The sequence below is a fragment of the Pezoporus wallicus genome, unplaced genomic scaffold (genome assembly GCF_028554395.1).
Source record: "Pezoporus wallicus isolate ANWC-B61680 ecotype Strahan unplaced genomic scaffold, APGP_CSIRO_Pwel_v1 contig_7293, whole genome shotgun sequence".
NCBI classification, from domain to species: Eukaryota; Metazoa; Chordata; class Aves; order Psittaciformes; family Psittacidae; genus Pezoporus; species Pezoporus wallicus.
Genome location: NW_026637242.1, coordinates 2,790,883 through 2,810,740, shown reverse-complemented (window position 1 = coordinate 2,810,740; position 19,858 = coordinate 2,790,883). Strand labels below are relative to the sequence as shown.

Here is a 19,858-nt window from a genome sequence, read left to right as displayed (position 1 = left end):
AGTAATAAGACTAGTAAGAGATCACTTTTGCTAAATCTTGACCTCTTCATGTAGATAAAATGCACGATGGAAATGTCTGGAAAATAGAAAGCAGGCGTAAGCATATGGCACAAGTGTTAGGGACAAAAAGAGTCAGTGGACAAACAGAAAGGAAGAGGCATTGAGAAAAAGGAGAACTTATTCTGTGAATATGGTACTGATAAGAAGAAAATAAATTAAAAGAATGGCTTACTCTTCATGGCAAGGTAAAACTATACTGGGAAAAGTTAAGGTGCTTTCTATCTTTCCCTGCATAAACCTTTTATGAAGAATGATGCTCCAGTTATTCCAGTTATCCCATGAAATTAGCTCTTGGTAGGCAAAGCACAAGTTAGAAAGAGCTTACAGAAGTTGAATGTTTTTAGACTACTTACCTTGATTAATTTCACCATACTGTGCAGATCTTGAAGCCATTAACAGCTCTTTTCACCACCTTGTGGAAATTTAATGGAAAAGGCAAAAAGATTGTGCCTTTCTCTAGTAGAAAAAACAGACTAAGTCAAACTTAACTTGCATCCCCAGGGGGAAAAAAAAAAAAAAAAGTAAGCTGAAAAAATTAGAAGACCAACAAACCCCTAACATGGGTCCATCAAGAACAGTGTCACGTCAATGTAATTTGATTCTATCACCAGTCTGGTGGCCAAAGAAAACGCAGATGTCCTGTATCTCAGAGTTACTAGATACCTGATAAAAGTTCCACTTGAGAAGCTCATGAGCAAACTATTTTTGCTGAAAATACTGTAGGCTTGATGTAAAATTGGTCAGAGACCTACCTGCAGAAAACAAAACCGTTAACAATAGCCTTCACTATCAAAATGGATGTCCTCAACATACAAGAGACATGGAGCTGTTGGAGCAAGTCCAGAGGACATGAGGATGATAAAGGAGCTGGAACATTTCCCATATGAAGACTGGCTGAAACCTGGACAAAAGGCTGAGTGGAGACCTCATAGCAGTCTTCCAGTATCTGAAGTGGGCCTGCAAATATGCCAGAGAGGGTCTCTTCATTAGGAGCTGTAGTGATAGGACAAGGAGTAATGGGTTAAAACTTAAAACGGGAGAAGTTCAGGTTAGAAGTACTGTGTGGCTGGTGAGGCATTGGAACGGGTTGCCTAAAGAAGTGGTAAATGTTCCATCCCTGGCAGTGTTCAAGGCCAGGTTGGACAGAGCCTTGGACAACATGGTTTAGTGGGAAGTGTCGCTGCCCATGGCTGGAGGGCTGGAACTAGATGATCTCAAAAGGTCCTTTACAACCCAAACCATTCTGTGATTCTATGTAAAGATGTATTAAAGGGGTCTCTGCTGAGGTCTGACCAGGGTCTAGTACACGTTAATATCCCAGTAATTATTAGGCATGTGATAAACAGATGATATCAAGCCGTGAAAGGCCACATGTTCCATATGCTGGAGCACCAACGTTGGTGAGCCCAAATACTCGCAGCCCTAAGCTAACATTCCTCACGTACACTCAGTCCCCCGGCGGCCTGAAAGCGGATGATCGCCCCGCTCCGCCCCGCCGCTGACGGCGGCCGACGGGGGCCAAGCTTCCGCTGAGGCGGCCGGCGCCGCCGCCGTGCTGTGTAGGTTTTTCGGAGTCCTCCGTCTCGCTGTCGCCCGGCCATGGAACTGTGGCAGGTGCCGCTGCTCTTCTCGCGACTGCCCATGTTCCCATTCTTCGACTTGGCGCACTATGTGGCCTCCGTCATGGCGGTGAAGGAGCAGCGGGGTGAGCGGTCGGCGTGGCGGGACGGGACGGAGCTGTCCCCGCTCCCCACTGTTCCCCTGGCGTCCTCCCGTGTTTCTCCATGTCTCCCTCCGTGCACCCCGGCTGGCCCAGGCCTGAGGCTGGGGACTCTCTTGCCGTCCTAGCCCCGGGTGGGCAAGGGTGGCCACTGCGCACGGTGGCGGGGGGTACCTGAGGGGAGCCGGGGTGCCGGGAGCATGTATGGGCTGGGGGGACCGGGCGGGGCCGGTGGGACCGGCGTTTGCCCCTGGGTCTGTGCGGGAGCCGCAGGTGTCTCCGGCATCTTTAACCTAGAAGATGCTGGAGAGGTTTGTACTATTTTTTATCTCACAACCTTTGAATTGTATTTGTTTTTAATGAGGGCGAGTGGCTAAAGCTGTTACTGTGCTACACTCACAAAATTCCAGGGGGGCTTGTGTTTCGTTTGAGGTAGCGAGAGGTTTGTCAGCGCTCTTCGTGGCCTCCGGAGTGACAGCCCTGTGTGAGAGTTTCAGCTTTGCACGCAGAGCTGCTGCCTTGGCTCAGCTTGTGCCGCTCCCCGCAGCAGAACCCGGGACTTCTCTGTCGGTCCCTAAGACTGTCTGCAGTGTTCATTGTCCATCTGACCGTAAATAATGTCTTACTGGCTGCAGAAGCCACATAGGAAGCCTCCCGCCAAACTTTCCTTGCTTTCTCAGGACTAGAGGCACTGGTGAAATCGGCCAAGAGTTTTGCTGGAAACCTTGCAGTTGAGAGTTTTAAAGGTTACAAGAATAAAAGGGCTGAACCTGCCCGAAGTTAGGATTATGCTTGCAGAGGGTAAATGCAGATCACAGGCCAGTAACTTGTTCTCAGGTGCCACATCTGAGAAGTGAGAAGAGAGGTTCTCAACTAATAGGTTTATATAATTCACATGCCCTGGATATGCAGGAAGCTCTTAAAGCAATTCTGTCTCCCAGGAAACATAGCTGGGAAGTCTAATGGGCAGGCTGTGTGTTAGCAACTTTTCACATTGTGAAATTAAATTAGGAAAGCTTTTCACTCCCAGTAATAGGATTTTGGATATTGTATGAGTGCACATAATGACACTTCAATCTCTACATCATCTTTTCTAGAAAATCTTTTGCACTGTGGTTGTTAACCCCAAACCTGGTTTGTTGGGTTTGTTTTTGTTTGTTTTTGTTTGTTTTGTTTGTTTTTTAGGTTTTTTTTTGGTCATAAAAGGTAGAGACTAGCCTTGTTTTAATATTTAGAATAACTACCTGTGATGTGGCTTTGGACACTTACAGTAACTCTGCATCTTGGCTGATAAATGTGTAGGAAACCAAGCTGGCTTTCAGGAGTATAGTGTGGCTTTGGGAGCTCTTTTTAAGGCTCTGTGCTGTTTGTTTAGTGAGAATGTGTTCTTCTGTCCCTTTCTATACTTGTTAAGGTGAATGTACATTTCCTGCTAAATAAGTGCACTTGTCAGATGTGAAGACTGATACAAAATGCTTATGTATGCTAGCATGTTCACCAAATTTTGTTACTACTGCTGATACTGTTTCTAGGTGCTGACCTGGAGCACTGTAATATGACTTTTCCATTAAAAAAAGGGACTTCCTGTCTAAGGGTATTTGACATTATCATGCATTTCCTTTAGGCTTTCCTCTGGAGTGGACACACTTAAAGACCAGTATGAGAGGAGTGTCTCTGCTTTCCTAGATTCAGGATAACATTTTGGAGGCAGCGTTTCTGGACGGTAGAATTACTGTCAGAAGTCCAGTCAGATCCGTACCAATAATTTTTTTTATCTTCTTGACGGAATAGCTGGAAAGTTCAGAACTCTTGAGTATTCTCTAATACTTTGCATTAATAACTGTGATTCAGGTGACTGCATGCTGGTCTGCTGCTCCCTTGCAAGCAGCTCGAACTGAGCATTAAATTGAAACTGAAAAAACAGTCATTATGAAATACTCGGGATGGATCTATTATCATTGATTATTTTCTCTAGGCATTACTGTGTGTTCTTTCTGGAAACTTAAAACAGTAGCTATATTTCACAGAATAGTAACTGGGTAACCTTAATTGGCTGGTGATACAAGAAGCATGTGTTCAAGTCAGAGCCAGATTATCCCAGATTACTGGTCTCATTAAAATATCAACCCCCACTCGCCCCTCTTAAAATCGGATTAGGGTATTTGTATCATGGATGGACTCACACTAACTGGGACTTTGCGAGTCCTAAATGGCTAAAAGCTGGATTTTCCTGCTCACTTGGGAGTGCTGGCAAACTACATCAGTGATAACCAATATAGAATCGTATCATAGAATCAACTAGAATCATAGAATCATAGAATAGTTAGGGTTGGAAAGGATCTTAAGATCATCTAGTTCCAACCCCCCCCTGCCATGGGAAAAGACCTTTAAGATCATGAAGTCCAACTGTTACCCCAGGACTGCCAAGTCCACCACTAAACCATGTCACTGAGGGCATCTAGATGTTTTTTGAACACTTCCAGGGATGGTGATTCCAGCACTTCCCTGGGCAGCCTGTTCTAATGTCTGAGCATCCTTATGGTGAAGAATTTTTTCCTGATATCCAGTCTAAACCTCCCCTTGTGCAGCTTGAGGCTGTTACTTCTTGTTCTGTCGCTTGGTACGAGAGAGAAGAGACTGACCCCCACCTCACTACCACCTCCTTTCAGGTAGTTAGAGAGAGTGGTAAGGTCCCCCCTGAGCCTTCTCATCTCCAGACTAAACACTCCCAGTTCCCTCAGCAGCTTCTCATAAGGCTTGTGCTCCAGGCCCTTCACCAGCTTTGTTGCCCTTTTCTGGACCTGTTCCAGCACCTCAATGTCTTTCTTGTAGTAAAGAACCCAGAACTGAACACAGGATTCGAGGTATGGCCTCACCAGTGCCAAGTACAGGGGGATGATCACTGCCCTGGCCCTTCTGGCCACAGTATTGCTGATATAGGCCAGGATGCCATTGGCCTTCTTGGCTGCCTGGGCACAAACTGGTTCATGTTCAGCTCCATCATTCAGCACCCCCAGGGCCTTTTCCACCAAGCAGCTTTCCAGCCACTTTTCCCCAAGCCTGGAGCATTGCATGGGGTTGTTGTGGCTCAAATGCAGGACCCGGCACTTTGCCTTGTTGCTTTTCCACGTTGCTTTCCACATGTTTTAAACTATGAGTTTTGGTTAGCTCATTTGGGATTGCTTAGGAGTTGCTCATTTGTAACTCTGGTCAGTTGTAGAACTGGCAATTTTTGGCAATTTTATTTTTTTGGGGACAAAGGAACAGCAAAAGGTGTTCAGGGTTGAAGATGTGTCATATTTGCAAGGAATGTGCTGTTTTTGTTCTTGCAAGTTTTCTATTAAATGATTCTGATGATTTGGAGACAATTGGTTTTGCTTTGTTTTTGGTTTTTTTTTGGCATAGTTTTGCTAAATTAAATCTGACTATAAATCCTTTCGCTTAATTGATGTTATTATTCATAGTTCAGCAGGGGTGCTAGAAAAAACTTCTGTATGTTCTTCTGTTTTGCTGTTTAGTTGTGTATGGGTATGTGCTCCTTATTACCTATTTGGAACCTTTTGAAAAGATTAATGCAGATCTTATCCTGCTGACAGAAATAGTTTGCTGGCAAGAGTTTGGGTTTTGGTTTCGTTTTTTTTTAACTATTGTGTAGAAACAATGTTTAAAACTATATTCAACAACAGTCTTTGCATTTGAAACCTTATCTTTTCTTTCTAAAGTATACCATTTGAAGGGCTAATGGCCTTTTGGCAGATCATGTTTTCCATGGTTTTATGATGCCTCATTAGTTTTACAGGATGCATCAGAGGACAAATATAAATGACCAGTTGTTTAAAAATACGTGACCCACTTAAAACTGAGTTTGTTTTCTGAAAGGTTACATCCCAGTTATAATTTAGTTACCAACACTAAGATAAGCTTTAAATTGGGTTCAGCATTTTTTGTCTCATTGCCTTCTAAGTTGGTTATGTTCCTTGTTGGAAAGAAGGTATGAATTGTTAAATATGGTATTTGAGCTAAGAAAATTCTAACATTGACCAACAAAAAGATCTTGGAAGTCCAGTAAAGTCTTTTATTCTTTTACACATAATAGCTTAATGAATAAATTTATGTGCTTTGTTGTGGAGCTTGTTCGCAGAGAGCAATCTGTAATAATAATAGTAACTCCTATCTGTGTCCTCAGAACTGCAACCACTTGCTGCTATTTCTGGGTAAAAGGAAGAGCAGAAAAGTGGTGATGTTGAAGGGCAGGGGAATGGATTTGAAAAGAGAGCAGATAGCTAACTAATTTTAGAACAACTGCAATATTTCATTGTTTTGTTGTTTTTTTTAATTAATTTTTTTTTAATCCGGACTTTGGTATAGGAAGTGAAAAATCACATGAATATTTTAACGAAGTGTGTAGGAGAGAAGCAAAATTGTTTCTCCAGAGTTAAAGCTTCTGCATAGCACAACTGATCTATTGGCAGTATTCCCCAGTTCCAGCCCATGTTCACTTGTGATTTACAGTCACTCCTGTTGTTAGCCAGGTTTTCTCATTGTCCTGTAAAGTTTGGGATATTTCTTCTCAATATTCTTTTATTGTGAAGAATAAAAGGTCACTTTGTGTTATAATGCCACAGCAGCATTTAGTGGAATTACTCAACAGAGTACTGACAAACATGGGAGTTGAATGTTCTCTTGTTGCATCAAAGGGAATTTAGTCCTTTCAAGCTAAAGTAGTTCTGTAGTAGTGCTTGTGTCCATGTCATCAAACAAGAGAATTATTACACGTGAGGAGGAACCTACTGCAGTTCTTTTGGACCAGTGAGTCTCTCCTTGATATAGTTTGTTGGTTTTTTTTGTTTGTTTTTTTTTTGTTTTTTTTTTTAGTGCAATGGCTGTCAGCATTTTTTTTTTCCTTTTTTTTTCTTGAGGAAACCTCCATGTAGTAAGCATGAACTGTTACTGTATGGTAAGTGTCTTACCCTTTTCAAATATGTTGGTGAAAACAGATCCACATTCATTAATATTGGATCTGGATGTAATGGTATGCTTTATATTTTTACTTTTGCAGTTAAGTAACATTAGCATGCTTTAAAATTTTCTCCTCTTAAGGTTATGCACACAAACAGTTGATGGCTACTTTGGAGAAGGGATGGTATGCAATCACGAAGATGAGCATAACTGACTTGGAGCACCTGGTACTGCAGTATGGAAAATAAATTACACAATAGTTAAAAAAAATCAGATGTTATTTTATATTCAGATATTCTGTAGTACTTGTGAGTGCTCATTTTTTAAAAATTCGCTGTTACATAGGAATTTAGATAGTGCTGGAATACATGATAGCTGTGTCACCACTAAAACTGGAACAATCATGTTAATATTCTTCTATGAAGTGAATTGTATTGAGAGTGCTGTATTTTCTCTGATATGTTTGAGCTTTCATCTTTGGTTAGAAGCTCTTTTTCCCACAGAAATGCCTGAAAAAAACCCAAAACCTTCTCCTCTGAATTGGGAACATATGTCAAACTGCATTTTGGGGCAGACACTAGGTTTCATCTCTGCTTTTGTGAACTTCAGCCTTTGGACTATGGAGACTAGTTCAGGCAAACAGAGCGCTGCATATGTGTAAAGGGGAAGTTTGGGCAACATTAGTCTTTTGAAATAGAAGGGAATAGTCAAAACAATTTCTTGAGAATATTTCTGGCTTTGATTAAGTGTTGTTTCCCCCTGAAACTGGTTAAGGCTTCTGATTGCCCTCAGCATAATCTTTTAGTATAGAATACTCTTTTGACATAGTTCAGTTGTAATTTAAAAAAAAAATTAATTGCGAAGATAACAAACTGAACTGTGAAGCTTTTAGTAACAAAGGAAACTTAGATGTGTTATTATGGCTTCAGGTGATCTTTTTTCTGTGTTCAGGATAGCAAGTGAAACTGGTAAATAATTGTTTTGGATGCTGCTTTCACTTTGGTCAGCAGACACAGTGGGGTGTTATGATGAAAAGGGAAAACAGTGACCTTGGATTCAAAAGCAGAAATGGAATTTGTAGAATAACCACCCAAAAGTAATCAATACCAATCTGATCTAGGTCAGCAAAGCCACTTGTGTATTTTTAATACAAATTTGAAAGCAACTATAAATCTATGCCAGATTATTAACAATGAGACCTCTTACCCATGCTCTGAAAGCTTTTTATTCTTGGTAGCGGGACAGTTAATAAACCAGCCCACAAAAGACGTTCAGAGTACACAATGTCACTCTTTCATTTATTTAATTTCACTTAAGCATATTCTTAAGTTAGAGTACTCTGAAATTTGTATTTCTGAAGACTTTTCCTGTGAAAACCTACAGAATTCTTCAGAATTTTTTATTACCTAGAGGAACCAATGATTTGAAAAATACTGAATTTTAAAACATGGTGTGATTCTCAATTGTTTTTATACAGTTTCTATTTATGCATCTTTTACTTTTGTTTCAGGAGCCGTGGAAGTGTCAGTCCGAAGTCCAATTGCCTGCTGGTTTAGTGCTATGCTTCATTGCTTTGGTGGTTCAGTTTTGTCTTCATTGATGCTTGCAGAACCTCCAGTAGGATTTCTGGCAAAGGGCACAAATATTCTACTGGCATCTTCAGTCTGGTAAGCAGCCACAATTGAGTTAGATGAATAGTATTGATTCTGATGAAACTATACTTTGTAAACTGATACACCATCAAGCTTCTGCATAAACCTGAAGATTAAATTAAAAATATTATGGATTTGGTTGCTGTCTCTTCATCCGGAAAGTCAGTGCAGCAGAATAGCTATTATGATCCTGTCCTATAGGAATAAAATGCTCGAGAGAACAACTCTTACAGGCTGTGTATAACCAGATGCTAGTCACTAGACTAACCTTTTTGTAGTATTCCTAGTTCAACAGCTGAATAATGTTGGAATAACGTGGACTTTTGTGGATATAGGTAAGTCATAAACGTAGTCTAGGTTTTCAGCAGTAGCTCTTGAAGACCAGAACCTGGCTGATGTAAAAAATTTTGAACTTTTCTGTAACTTGGGTCTAAGACACTGATCTTCTTTCCTTTTCTCTAGTTTCTGCTTCCTCTGCTTCCTGACATTTTTTTTATTTTTTTTTTCCTCTCTACTCTAGATTTTGCTTTTTCCCAAATGGGTGGTCCTTGTAGTGGAAGACAGTAGGGAGCTGAATGAGAAGTCATGTATGTGAACAAGGCAGCAATTCGGCCTGTTTTGGAATTTTTAAAAAAGCATTGGAGGCTCATATAAATGTTGCCTTCCAGTGGAGTTCATTTGTTACAGAAAGTGGTCTTTGAAGAAACCCTCAAATTTAACAAAGTTGGTGAGCAGCAGTGGCTTTTTGAATTTAAAAATCTCCTATCTTCGAAGAGTGTTATCTGCTTGAAATCCTTTAGTATCTGTTCTTTGTAGCTGCTTAGGTTTTATAATTGCAAATTTATTTAAAATGAAAGTAAGTCTTTCTATTTGTCTGCGTGTATCTAGCCTTCTGGTCCTCATGTTGCGGTATAAGCCGACAGATTTCATTTAGGCAAATAGGCGGAATGAATAATGCACAGTATATGGTGTGGTATTAATAAAGCTTACAAAATCTGCTTATGATTCATATTAGTCTGATGTGGGCAATGCTGCTGCTTATTTTAAGAAATGACACGAGTTAGGGGTACACGTAAACAGAACATGGGTTCTGTTGAACTTAACTTTGCCAAATGGGATCTGCTGTGCAAAAATAATCCTCATGGATGATGTTGTGCACTGCTATGAATGAGGAATTATGAATGTTATGAAACCTTTTAAGCGTCTAGTTTTACGAAGTTCTCTCTTCATGAGTATAATGACTTTCATTCTCTGTCCCAGATCACGTGAAATTAAATTACCAGGAAAATAAAAGGGGTTGTGCCGTGCTTGAGAAATGCTCCTAAATAGTCTGTAGGACAGCGACATCTGCTGTTAGCAAGTATTGCTAGCAGAAGTTGCGGGAAAAAAATGCCGTGGTGCAACTGCAGTGCTAGGTTCAGTCGTTACCCTGTACATCATGGACCTAAACCGACATACTGCAATTAATTCTAAGTAGTGCTATGTGTTGAGTACTGGCTTAAGTGGTTATTTGCAGTGGCCATTAAAATATGTGCTCTTGATACACAGAATCATAGAATCATAGAATGGTTTGGGTTGGAAAGGACCTTAAGATCATCTAGTTCCAACTCACTTGCCATAGGCAGGGATGCCTTACCCTGGACCATGGCACAAGGCTCTGTCCAGCATGGCCTTGAACACTGCCAGGAGTGAAGCATTTACCAGTCCTCTGGGCAACCCTCACAGTGAAGAACTTCCTTATAATCTTTGACTTCATACCAACTGAAGCTTGGCAATTGGCTTTAAAAAAGAAAAAGGAAGAATATAAGTAGTTCAAAATTAAAGCTAAAACTTAACACCAGAGCAGTATTAGTATTATGTAAATTCCAGTATGTTTCTTGTATGTGAGAAATTGGCTTTTGCATGCTCCAGTCTGGGAGGTCTTGAAAGTGCTTTAGATGTTTGCAGCAGCAAGGTACTGTATCCGCTGCAAAAGAAGAAAATACATGACTAGGATAGGGCTTCCGCTAAACTTTGCCTGTCTGGGGAGGAAGCTTCTTGGCATTCTGCTGTAAAGGATAAGCTTCTTTGTTTTTTGTTTGTTTTTTTTTTTAAAAGAAAAACCCCCAAAACCAAACCAAACCAAAACCCCAAACCCTGTGTGCCATCCTGGTTTCTAATCTGTAACCATGAGGTGTAACTCCTCTTAGTTGTGGTGTCGGCTAGTAGTGCTAATGAAGTAAACTAGATATGAGAGGAGCATCTTTGATTGCAGCCTGAGTAAACAAGAGAAGGATACAGCCTTAGAAATTCTTGGTGGACAGGACTGAGCTCAGAAGCCTAAGCTGTAAGGCAAGTATGTTTTTGTGGTTTTGGGTTTTGGTTTTCTTCTTTATTTTTTTATTTGTTTGTTTGTTTGGTTGGTTTTCCCTTCTTTTTTTTTTTTAAGGAAATGAAAAGTACCCTTCCCATTTTTTAAAGCATTTCTCTGCTTTTAATTAATTTTTACTCTCTTATTCATGTGCTGAAATGATCTGGATAGTGAATCTTGAATATTTTTTGAGACCTTGAATTTTTCTGTAAGAACTGCCTTTTGTTTATAATCGAAGAGATAAAATGAAACACCACATAATCTAATCTTCTAAAATTTACTGTCATCTTATTGTTAGCCATCTTTACTTTGTTTTTAAAGCAAGTTGATAAAAGATATTATTACATTTTGTGTACTGTGCTGCCAGTGCTTTCAAAAAAGAAATACACTTGTAATTGGCAATCTGGAAAAGCTAGAACTGGTGGTTACTAAGATGTGAAATGTGTTTGAAAATAGATGTAGATTTCATCTAGCATGACATTAGCTAGCGGAGGCATTCTTGCTGAAATTATATAATTCCTTGTATGTATCAATTTGAAAGCAGGGTGTCAGCATGTAATTTACCACCCTGTTGTAATCCTATTAAAAAATTAAACCCAAACCAAACAAACAAGAAGCCTCAACCAAACAAAAATTAAGCCACAAAAACCCAAACCACACAAAGTCAGTCAGGCACTAATTTAATAATTTGAGTTATAAAAACATTATATGTAAGCTGTAAAACTATGTAAAATTTAAAGCTGTTTCTCGTGTACTTTAATGGATTTTCCTCTGGGACAATAGATCAGTAAGAACAATTTCAAGTAATGTATGATGATTTTGATGCAAGAGCTTGAACATGCTCAAAAGCATTTCAAATTTGTTTTGTCTGGCACACAAGAAAGTAAGTTATCAGTAGTATATCACGCATTGCTAGTCATATTCCAAAAATTAGAAAGGGAAATCGTTATCAAAAGCATTTGAATGCCACTAATGGGTTTTCTCATGATTTGCAGGTATTTTGTGTTTTACTGCCCACAAGACTTGTTCTGTCGGTGCTTTGCCTTTCTGCCTCTTCGGCTTCTGGTTGCAGGAATGAAAGAAGTGACTAGGACGTGGAAGATAACAGGTGGCGTTGCGCATGCAGACAGTCACTTCAAAGATGCCTGGCTTGTCATGGTAGCTGTGGGCTGGGCCAGAGGTAACATGCATAACATTTTGTTTTGATGGACTGTGATGTTTTGGAGTGTCATTTAAATGGCTAGCCCTTCAGCATAATTGTAACATCATTCCTTGCTGTGCTGGATACGATAGTCGTAATACAGTCTGTTATCCCCTCAAGGGAAAAGCCTGTAGAGCAGTTTTTCTGCCTAGATTAAGAGTGACATTGAATGACTCAGGGAGTTTCATCTTATCCCTCCAGAAGGTCTTGTGAGGACTTGTAGGATGGGCTATTGATGGTAATGAAGAGATAGCCCATGTAGCTTCAGAGCTATTACTAAATTTTCCAACAGCATATTTTCCCAGAGCTTGCATGTTTTTCTTGCATGTGGCTGAAGGAGAGAGCTTGTTACATTAGCTTTTTCAGTTGTAACATTAGTTGATTTTAAACATAGGAGTGAACCTTCTTAGAATGATAGAATCTTGGAATAGTTAGGGTTGGAAAGGACCTTAAGATCATCTAGTTCCAAGCCCCCTGCCATGGGCAGGGACGCCTCACACTAGACCATGTTGCCCAAGGCTCTGTCCAGTGTGGGCTTGAACACCACCAGGGGTGGGGCATTTACCAGTTCTTTGTGCAACCTGTTCCAGTGCCTCACCACCCTCACGGTAAAGAACTTCTTTATTATATTTAATCTGAAGTTCTGCTTAAATTTGAAACCATTACCCCTTGACTTATTACTACAGCCCCTGATGAAGAGCCCCTCTCCAATATCCTTATAGGTCCCCTTCAGATAGTGAAAGGCTGCTAGGAGTTCTCCATGCAGCTTCTCTTCTCCAGGCAGAAAAGCCCCAACTTCCTCAGCCTGTCTTCATACAGGAGGTGCTTCAGTCCCCTGATCATCCTTGTGTCCCTCCTCTGGACTTGTTCCAACAGCTCCATGTCCTTTTTATGTTGAGGACACCAGAACTGCACACAATACTCCAAGTGAGGTCTCATGAGAGCAGAGGGGCAGGATCACCTCCTTTGACCTACTGGTCACGCTCCTTTTGATGCAGCCCAGGATATGGTTGGCTTTCTGGGCTGTGAGCACACACTGCTGGCTCATGTTAAGTTTCTCATCGACCAACACCCCCAAGTCCTTCTCCACCCAACCTGTAGCTGTGCCTAGGATTGACACAACCCAGGTGTAGGACCTTGTACTTGGCTTGGTTAAACTTTATGAGGTTGGCATGGTCCCACCTCTCAAGAAGCATCCAGATGCATCTGGATGACACCCCTTCCCTTGAGCATATCAACCACCACATAGCTTGGTGTTACTAGGAAACTTACTGAGGACGCACTCAATCCCACTGTCTGTGTTGCCAACAAAGATGTTGAACAGGATCGTTCCCAAAGCCTAACCCTGAGAAACACCACTTGTTACCCGTCTCCAATTGGGCATTGAGCCATTGACCGCAGCTCTCTGCATGTGGTCAATGGCTCAACGAGTGGTCTGTCCATCAAATTTATGTCCCTCCAGTTTAGAGACAAGGATGTCATGTGGAACAGTATCACATACTTTGCACAAGTCCAGGTAGACAACATCAACTGCTCTGACCCTGTCCGTCCGTTCTGTAGCCCCATCATAGAAGGCTACCAAATTGGTCAGACATGTTTTGCCCTTAGTGAAGCCATGTTGGGTGTCACCAACCACCTATTTGTTTTTCATATGCCTTAGCATGATTTCCAGGAGATTCTGCTCCATGATCCTGCCATAATTCTTGCCTGCCTGCTGTTTGAAATACTAATCTGGAAGCTACCTTCCTAGCAGCTGTATTTGTTGTCACATTAGAACCACTTCAGGAAGTAGTAGTGCAGATCTTGGGTTTTATTTTCTTGATTCTGTTCTTGTTTTGGGAAACAACATGTGTTATCATTTTCTTTTCCCAGGTTATAATACAGATCAGTCTCATTGGCTAGAGTGTCCAGCACATCCTCATGTCTTGTATTCTTCTAATGTACAAATACATACGCACTTTTCTCACATAGGGTTTTTATAGTTTATAGAGACAGTCTGTGCTTACATGATGATGTGAAGAATGGAATTATATAAGCCTCTCTGGAGGTTTACTTTGGCAATTCAGGCATTTGCTTCTAGTGATTAGTGCATCAGTTCAGATGCTATCACATAAAGGTAAACCTGAGGTTCTCACTAAGTAGCTAAACCTCTGAGATTTCATGTAGTTGCTCAGGTCACGCACGAGTAAAAGATTGGATTAGTCACTTTAAGTCTGAGCTTTGGGTGCCACATTTGGCACCTGGTGTAACGCGTTTTGCTGGGTGCAATAATAGGTTGTGCAGTAGTGGCAGCAGTCAGAGGAGTCTTATGGTAAATCTCTGTGGTTTCAGGAGCTGGTGGTGGCCTAATTTCCAACTTTGAGCAGCTGGTGAGAGGAGTATGGAAGCCTGAAACCAATGAACTACTGAAGATGTCCTAGTAAGTTTTTTAAAAAGTCTGCAACACCTTAACTCTTGTTTTGCTAACTCCTTGTGCTGGCACTCACTTTTAGTGGTTCAGATTAAAAGATACGTTTCTATTCAATCTTTTGGTGTGTATCTTGTGAGAGATTAGTGAGTGATCGTCGTTAATTTTATTAGATGTTTTAATAATTTTAGGTTCACAGCACAAGAACACCAAATGGGAAAACAAGTCAACAAAAATTATTTATCAAAAAGCAGTATTGAGTCAGTAGGACTGACTGGAAAGCAGTTTTGACTTAATTTGTTTTATAGGGACACGGTCTTCTATCCAGAATAAAAGGACAGCAGTACCAGAAGTATCCAAATGAAGTCTGCACTTTTGGTGCATGTTCTGAGCATCACTAAGATGGCTTCCTTTAAGCGTTATCATTTTTACTTTCTTTGCCAGCACTGTTTCCTCCATAGATATCAGTTATTTGAGAAGTTGCACACTGGTTGGTCAACATAGTAAAAATATACTGCAAAATAGAAAATCCTACTTCTCTTGCAGAAGCAAAGAATGGGAATATTACATGCCTCCCAGTTTAGTTAGTACAGTAAAATGAAAATTGAGGCAGGCTAGAAAGCCGCAAGCCATTATTGTAAGTCAAGATAAGCTCACTGTGGTAATTTCCTAAAATTCATTTGATGTTTCCTATGTTACTCTCAGCAATTTAGAAATTACTTATTTTTTAAAGTTATCTTGTTTTTCTGCAGCCAGTCTTAGGAACAGAATAACAGAAGAGATATTTGTAACGTTTCCTTTGGCAATATTTCAAGTTTTTATGGCTTTTGTTGGTTTTTGGCTTTTTCTGAAATTCCAGGTATTTGTAATTTCTCTCCCTTTTTCAGTGCCTAAGTAGCAGTCTTGAAAGCAAGCTTCCAAAAGGAAGAAGACACTGTCAATAATGGCACTGCAAACCCAAATAATACAGGTGCAACACTACAGTAATGCTTACTGACTGTGGCACTGTTTGCATATAGCATCCTTTTCCATGGTGTATGTGGTTCAGAGTAACTCAAAAAGGATTTTTAAAAATTGTTTAATATGTGAAGCTGAAGAATATTGAACAGAAGTTACAAAGTTAAATGGATAAAATGCTTGTATACAGAGTTGGTTTTTTTGACTTTCTGAGCAGGAAGTTGATGCAGTAAATCTTGGAGTTACTGAAAAGACAGTGAAGAATGTGTCTACAATGAGATGTTCTGTGATAACAGGAATGTCACCTGTACATGTCACATGTAGATGCAGATCAAGAAAGCAGAGAATATTTCTTCCAGTATATTAATGCTCTCTCTTCAGATGACTTCAGATAATTCATGAAAGTTCTCTTGTTTCCTGACTGTATACTTTGCAATGGATTTACCACCATAGTGAGATAGCTAGAATATGTAAATGTTTGCACGCTCATGTCAACACAGCTATGCTGGCAAAACTTGGTAACATAGGCCTGGCTCAGGCCAAGCATAAGCTGACTAAAACCCCGTAACTGCCAGAGTGTCCAGTTATTTTAAGCAAACCCTTGGAATAGGGCTGAATAGGAGAGGAACTTATTTTTAAGCCTAGCCAGAGCACTGCAAGCCTCGTGATTTAACTCTTCAGTAAGATATGTTGGGAGAGGAAGAAAGGGAGCAAACTGATGTGTAAAGTCTGAACAGAGGCACTGATTTGAGTAGGATTTCTCAAATGTGTTTTTGCTGGGTGTCTAAAGTAGTGCTGAATTTGATGCTTGTCCATATTATGGACAGAAAGCATAGTAATAGTATGTATAAAGGTAGTCTTAGTTTAATCATAGCTGGGTTTTGGACCTAGCAACTGTTACCAAAAGTTTTCATTAGTTCTATTTAGAAATAATTATTTTGCATACTAAGAGCATTATTCTTTTCACTGTAGAGAAGAGAAATTAACTTGCATTTTTTTATTTCCAGCCCTGTGAAGGTAACTTTAATAGGAGCAGTTCTTTTCACCCTGCAACACAGCCAGTACTTGCCAATAGCAAGGCACAACCTCATGTTTTTATACACCATCTTTCTTGTTGTCTCCAAGGTAAGAATGTGAAAGTGTTGCAAATAACTGAAGAACAGAAAATATTTTATTTCATTTTCTTATATGAAAAACATGCCCTCAAACATTCTACTGCAAGTTAGAATGCATAGTTCTGGGTGGGAAGGCTAGCTTCTACTGAAGTATGAAATGTGTGTTTAGTCTTCTATGTGTGAGCAGAACAGAAGATCTGTTCCTGATACTTTTGGCAGGGTGAGAGAGCAGGAAGGGAAATAAAATAAAATTTCAGGAATTTGGAACCCAGCAGTTGATATGTCAGGCTTGTATGTCCATAAATCTCAAACAAAGCTTATGCTTGTAGTAAGATACTTGTTCTCTGTGTTTTGCTAGCTGCTTAATGCCTTCCTTAAATCTGTGCAGTTGTCTGTGCTTTTGCAAAATAAGCCAACTAGGTTCTCATCTAGTTTAAAGTGTTTGCAACTAAGTGTTTAGGTGGGAAGAGAAAGCATATCAAAACAACTTTGAAGTAGCTATAACTACGTTTACAATAGAATAGATACTAGTTCTCTATTGAATCCTTCAGTCCCTCCAGTTTTTCATTTCCAGGATCGTGCCTGTCTTCAGGATTATTAGTTAATAAGAAAGTGTAGTCTCTGTGTTAGTAGATATATGGTAATTTTAAGAGCTTCAGAGTTGGTGCTGAAGAAACTGGAGACTGTCTTAAAGTGGTGGTTGTTAGTCTCCTTTCTGTGAAGTAGCTGACAAGTTTAATTCTAAAGAAGTTAGGGTTCAGGGAGCCAAGGCTTCAAGCTGATGCTTATGAGTCTCCACTTAGCCCAGTAAAGGAAATGCTGGGAATAGAGAAGGAAAGGAATATTATTTTGGAAGTGAAAATTACAGCTGTCTTCAGAAGCTGGCTGTCAGGCTGCACTGAAGGAATTAAGTTCTTAAACTGGTGGTCATACTGACAAACAGGAACTTGAGCAACCACTTCAGTAATAAAGAAACAGTTGCAGACCGTGCATAGTACTGTAGTAGTATCAACTTTTCATGTCTTTAAAAACTGTAGAAGTGGTTGCCATATAAACATGTCCATGTTTATATGCCATATACTTGTCCAGTACCTGGATCTACAAAACAGATTATCCTGTTTCTAAGTTACGTATTGTAAGGTATTTCCACCTAAATCTCTCAACTTTATGGAAGGAGAGTGGCTGTCTGGAATTTTAACTAAAGTTTGGCTGTGTGTATATATTTAGGTGCTTACACATTACATTCTTTAAATTGAAATAGCCACTCTGTTTCCAGTTTTTCCAGTTTGAACAAAGTACAAACTTACACATAAAAGTTGTTCTTCACTTTAGTTGTATGACATTAAGTGTGATTTAGGATGATTTCAGTAAACTGACAGAAAATTTTGTGTGTGCATTGTTTTTATATAGCTTTCTGAAGAAAATAGGTCAGAAAGAAAGGCATTCTTTGATCAATTCAAGCTAAAGTGAACGTGTTTCAGTTCTTGGTGGTATGGCCTCATGCTTGTGTAGAAAGTTAGAAATGCCATACATCTATTCAGCTTTGAACTTGTTTTCAGTCGATAAGGAATCATTAAAACTTGTAACTTGCTCCTTGTTCTTCATAGGTAACAATGATGCTGACAAGATCTGCAGCTTCTCCATTTGGTCCCCTTGAGGCTGCATTAGGTCGTATGTTCTTTGGCTTGCAAAAGGCACCATCCAAAATGAAGGGTGAAGGTGCTGCATCTTCCAATGGCTCTTCAGTCTGTGACCGATCTTCTGAACAGCACCATAATGGTGTTAAGAAAAGACAGGCAAAGAAAACAGAATAAGTGGCTTAAAATCCTTGATGGTCATAACCTTTGAAGATGTTTGTATTTCAGATTAGGCTGGCTGAGTAATTTGTTTAAAGAAATGCATGTGAGGAGAGGATAGGGCTGTATCCTGCTGTGCTGTTGTTTGCCTTTGGAACATGTTTTGTAAGCTAGTGTTCAGATGTTTAAATGCACATGTTGGATTTGTAAGTTAAAACCAACAAATTTTTATAGTGATGTTTACTACATTTTGTATTTATGATAACTTTAAATGCTTACATGCTGAAAAGATAGTTTCAAAATGCAACAATCAGCTTTGTTAATTTTTCTGATCTACCTTTTGTTTCACCTCTTCCCTCCACTCTCACCCTTCACCCATCTATTCTTATGTTTCATTTGGATAGCATGGATTTGCGCTGCCAGGTGTTCATGATAGCACGTACCAAATAAGGACATCATCTGAGTAAGGTTTAATCACATTGTGTTGTAAAACCATGAAAATATACTGAACTAATGCCTTTAGGAAAATAACTGAATTAACTGTTGTAATTCACATTGCACTGGTCTAGATTTCTACATTTACTTAAGTAAATAATTTTCATATTTTTCTATTCTTTAAAAAGAAGTGAATTACCTGGCACTTTTAAAAATCTTTACAGGTAACTAAGTAGAAACATTTAAGTGGTTTTGTTGTCACTTTTGTCTTACTTTGACACTTTATTTGCAAACATTTGATATACATGTTTTTCATGTTACATAGGGGATATACATGTGGTTTGTAGTTATCTTTCAGTTTGACTGGGACTAGACATCTCCACCTGTGCTTTTATCCAAGCATAAGAATATTTTTACTTTTCAAAGCCAAACTTCCTTTTAAAAAAGAATATTGAACAGTACATTTACCTTGTTTCTCATGAGTTCAGCCCTATTATGCCTGATATTAATAAATACCAGTGCTAGTTTATAGCAACTACCTCTGGTGCTACTGGGGAAGAAGCCTGGCGTCACTTGCAGAATTTTGGGGTTTTTGACCATGGGTCAGTTTACACGACACTAGGCCTGCTGCTGGTGTCAGATGGAGTATCCCCGTCTCAAAGGAGGGAAAGGAGCTTTGCACAGGAGATTGCAGGGCTCATTGAAAGAGCTTTAAATTAGATTTGAAGGGGGAGAGGGATAAAATCAGGCTCACTAGAGATAAGCCTGCAGCCAGCATGTCAATGCTAGAGGGACAGTGTGCTCGCAAGGTCCTTCAGTCTGTTGTCTCAGTGGAGGTAGGGGATGGAGATACATGCGACAGCAAAGACACACAAGTTATTGATGTTTTGGAAATCACAGAAGTGCCTCAGAATGGTCACATAGGGCCATCCTCATGTGCTGAAAGATGAGTCAGCGGGGAAGAAAAAAGGATTGCCAAGCATTAGAACAGGCTGCCCACAGAAGTTGTGGAGTCACCATTCCTGGAGGTACTTAAAAGACGTATTTAGGGACAGTGTCTAGTGGTGGACTTGGCAGTGTCAGGTTAATGGCTGGACTCTATCTTAAAGGTACTTTTCAACCTATATGATTCTATGGTTCTGTAATATCAGAGTCACTGAAACTATTTATCTGCTGAAAATCTGCCGCTTCTTGCTCATTGCATCT

At 39.9% G+C, this 19,858-nt stretch overlaps 1 protein-coding gene across 1 annotated transcript; it reads left to right on the top strand.

Annotated features, from left to right (window-relative positions):
• Window positions 1-1,585: 1,585 nt before the first annotated feature.
• Window positions 1,586-18,527, top strand: TMEM38B (transmembrane protein 38B). Its single transcript, XM_057404414.1, has 6 exons — window positions 1,586-1,765; window positions 8,250-8,406; window positions 11,737-11,921; window positions 14,274-14,361; window positions 16,314-16,431; window positions 18,029-18,527. The coding sequence occupies exons 1-6, from the start codon at window positions 1,660-1,662 to the stop codon at window positions 18,233-18,235; spliced, it is 861 nt and encodes a 286-aa protein (XP_057260397.1). The 5' UTR covers window positions 1,586-1,659; the 3' UTR covers window positions 18,236-18,527.
• Window positions 18,528-19,858: the final 1,331 nt, after the last annotated feature.

What these genes read in the sequence shown, in the direction of transcription:
- TMEM38B (XM_057404414.1), top strand. Translation starts at nt 1,660, where the DNA reads ATGGAACTGTGGCAGGTGCCGCTGCTCTTCTCGCGACTGCCCATGTTC. An exon ending in GGCGGTGAAGGAGCAGCGGG is followed by an intron (nt 1,766 to 8,249) that starts GTGAGCGGTCGG and finishes CTTTTGTTTCAG; the next exon opens with GAGCCGTGGAAGTGTCAGTC. An exon ending in CTACTGGCATCTTCAGTCTG is followed by an intron (nt 8,407 to 11,736) that starts GTAAGCAGCCAC and finishes CATGATTTGCAG; the next exon opens with GTATTTTGTGTTTTACTGCC.